Source organism: Sinocyclocheilus grahami, unplaced genomic scaffold, assembly GCF_001515645.1.
Source record: "Sinocyclocheilus grahami isolate Dianchi unplaced genomic scaffold, SAMN03320097.WGS_v1.1 scaffold1906.1, whole genome shotgun sequence".
In the NCBI taxonomy this organism is placed as follows: domain Eukaryota; kingdom Metazoa; phylum Chordata; class Actinopteri; order Cypriniformes; family Cyprinidae; genus Sinocyclocheilus; species Sinocyclocheilus grahami.
In genome coordinates, this window is record NW_015507085.1 from 93,412 (window position 1) to 95,343 (window position 1,932).

The window sequence follows — 1,932 nt, forward strand, 5'->3', positions numbered from 1 at the left end:
TTTTTTTTTTTTACAACTAAATTGTCAAATGGCTACATTTACATTGTATTTATATTTAATTTAATATTTTACATTTGACATTAATGGCACCTATTCAGCAAAAGGATGTTTTTCTATTAATAGTATATTATATCATGCATTATCATCCCATACATGCTAAACTCATAATTCATCTAAACATGTTTGCAGTAAATGCACAGTCCTTAAGTGCAGCTTTTGCATGTTTCTCCCGATCCGATAAACCTTTGGACTTGAAAGGCTACTGCTTCAGCACTTGAAGGTTGAAAGGGCGAATAAGCAGACCTGGAATCTAGACAACAGACAGTACTAAAAGTTCCCATCCATCTCTTGTCCATCTCTGAGTCCATGTGATGCAGTTCACAAAAAAAAAAAAGAGTTTAGAAAAGAAAAGAAAGATGAGCAAATGATGAGAGAATTTTCATTTTGGGGCGGCATATCCCTTTAACATTTCTGTAAAATTAGAATATGTGACCCTGGAGCACAAAACTAGTCATAAGGGTCAATTTTTTGAAATTGAGATTTATACATTGTCTGAAAGCTGAATAAATAGCTTTCCATTGATGTATGGTTTGTTAGGATAGGACAATATCTGGCTGAGATACAACTATTTGAAAATCTGGAATCTGAGGGTGCAAAAAAATCTAAATATTGAGAAAATCATCTTTAAAGTTGTCCAAATGAAGTTCTTAGCAATGCATATTACTAATCAAAAATTAAGTTCTGATATATTTACGGTAGGAAATTTACAAAATATCTTGATGGAACATGATCTTTACTTAATATCCTAATGATTTTTGGCATAAAAGAAAAATGAATAATTTTGACCCACACAATGTATTGTTGGCTATTGCTACAAATATACCTGTGCTGCTTATGACTGCTTCTGTGCTCCAGAGTCACATTTGTGAAAACTAGATTGAGCAGTGTTCACTAACAGCAGTAATTCGGTGTTGTCAGGACTCGTATGGAGATACACCCTTACATGACGCCATTGCCAAAGACTTCAGGAGCATCATTGAGATTCTGACTGTGGTGCTCAACATTGATTTCACGCAGCAGAACAACCGCGGCTTCAACCTGCTGCAGCACGCCGCTCTGAAGGGCAACAAACTGTGAGTGTTCCTCTGCTGCTCTATCCTCCTTTATTACACATCTTATTACCTGTATGCTACCGTAAAATTACATGCAATGACCAATGCAGTTTTTCACAGAATACAGTAGGGAACTTACTGTTAATCAATTAATAGGCTTTACTGTAGCATTTTACAGTCTTTTACCGTTAAAATCACGTCAGTTTTTGCAGTGTATAGATGACCTCACGGCTAACATCAACTGAAAGCTATGAAACTCCCGTTTAGGGCTGTCAAAAAATAATTTGAATTTCGAATGTTCATTGAATTTAGAATATAATTCCACATTGCATTCGAATGTTAGGTGTGAGCCAGGCAGCTGTATCGACACACGATGCGAGTGTCGTTGCATTTTAATGCTTTTCATAGCTTATCCAGGTGAACCCACTAGATGCGGCGCTGCTACGTTGTTCATTCAAAATATTGCGGAAAGAGAACATCAATGTGGAAAAGATGTTGTTTACGTCAAAACTGAAACCAAGCCGTTCACACAGAACGCATATTTATCGCATTTTCTAGAGAGGCATCTATCAGCGTTGCACTCGCGTCTCGCACAAGAGAGACGCATGTTTAGAAAGCCATGTAAAATTAATGAAAGTTCAACTTTTAAAAAACATGTCTTGAGACTTTATGGTGGTTTTTCCCCCATCCCACTGCATCTCGTGTTTTTAAATGAAGAAGTACTCTTTGTGATTAGTTTTCGGTCCTTTGTATTAAACTATACGTACATGCATGATGCCGTTTTGTTTCTATTTTGTTTAAGCAACTTAATTAATTATAT

General features: G+C 36.1%; 1 protein-coding gene across 1 annotated transcript in view; it reads left to right on the plus strand.

Annotated features, from left to right (window-relative positions):
- The window catches only part of LOC107573256 (E3 ubiquitin-protein ligase MIB2-like), an 84,545-nt gene that overhangs the window by 59,908 nt on the left and 22,705 nt on the right, over positions 1–1,932 (plus strand). Inside the window, exons 7-8 of the mRNA XM_016259689.1 lie at positions 916–925; positions 979–1,133. Of these exons, the coding sequence (XP_016115175.1) occupies positions 916–925; positions 979–1,133 (165 nt within the window). The remainder of the gene's footprint in view (positions 1–915; positions 926–978; positions 1,134–1,932) is intronic.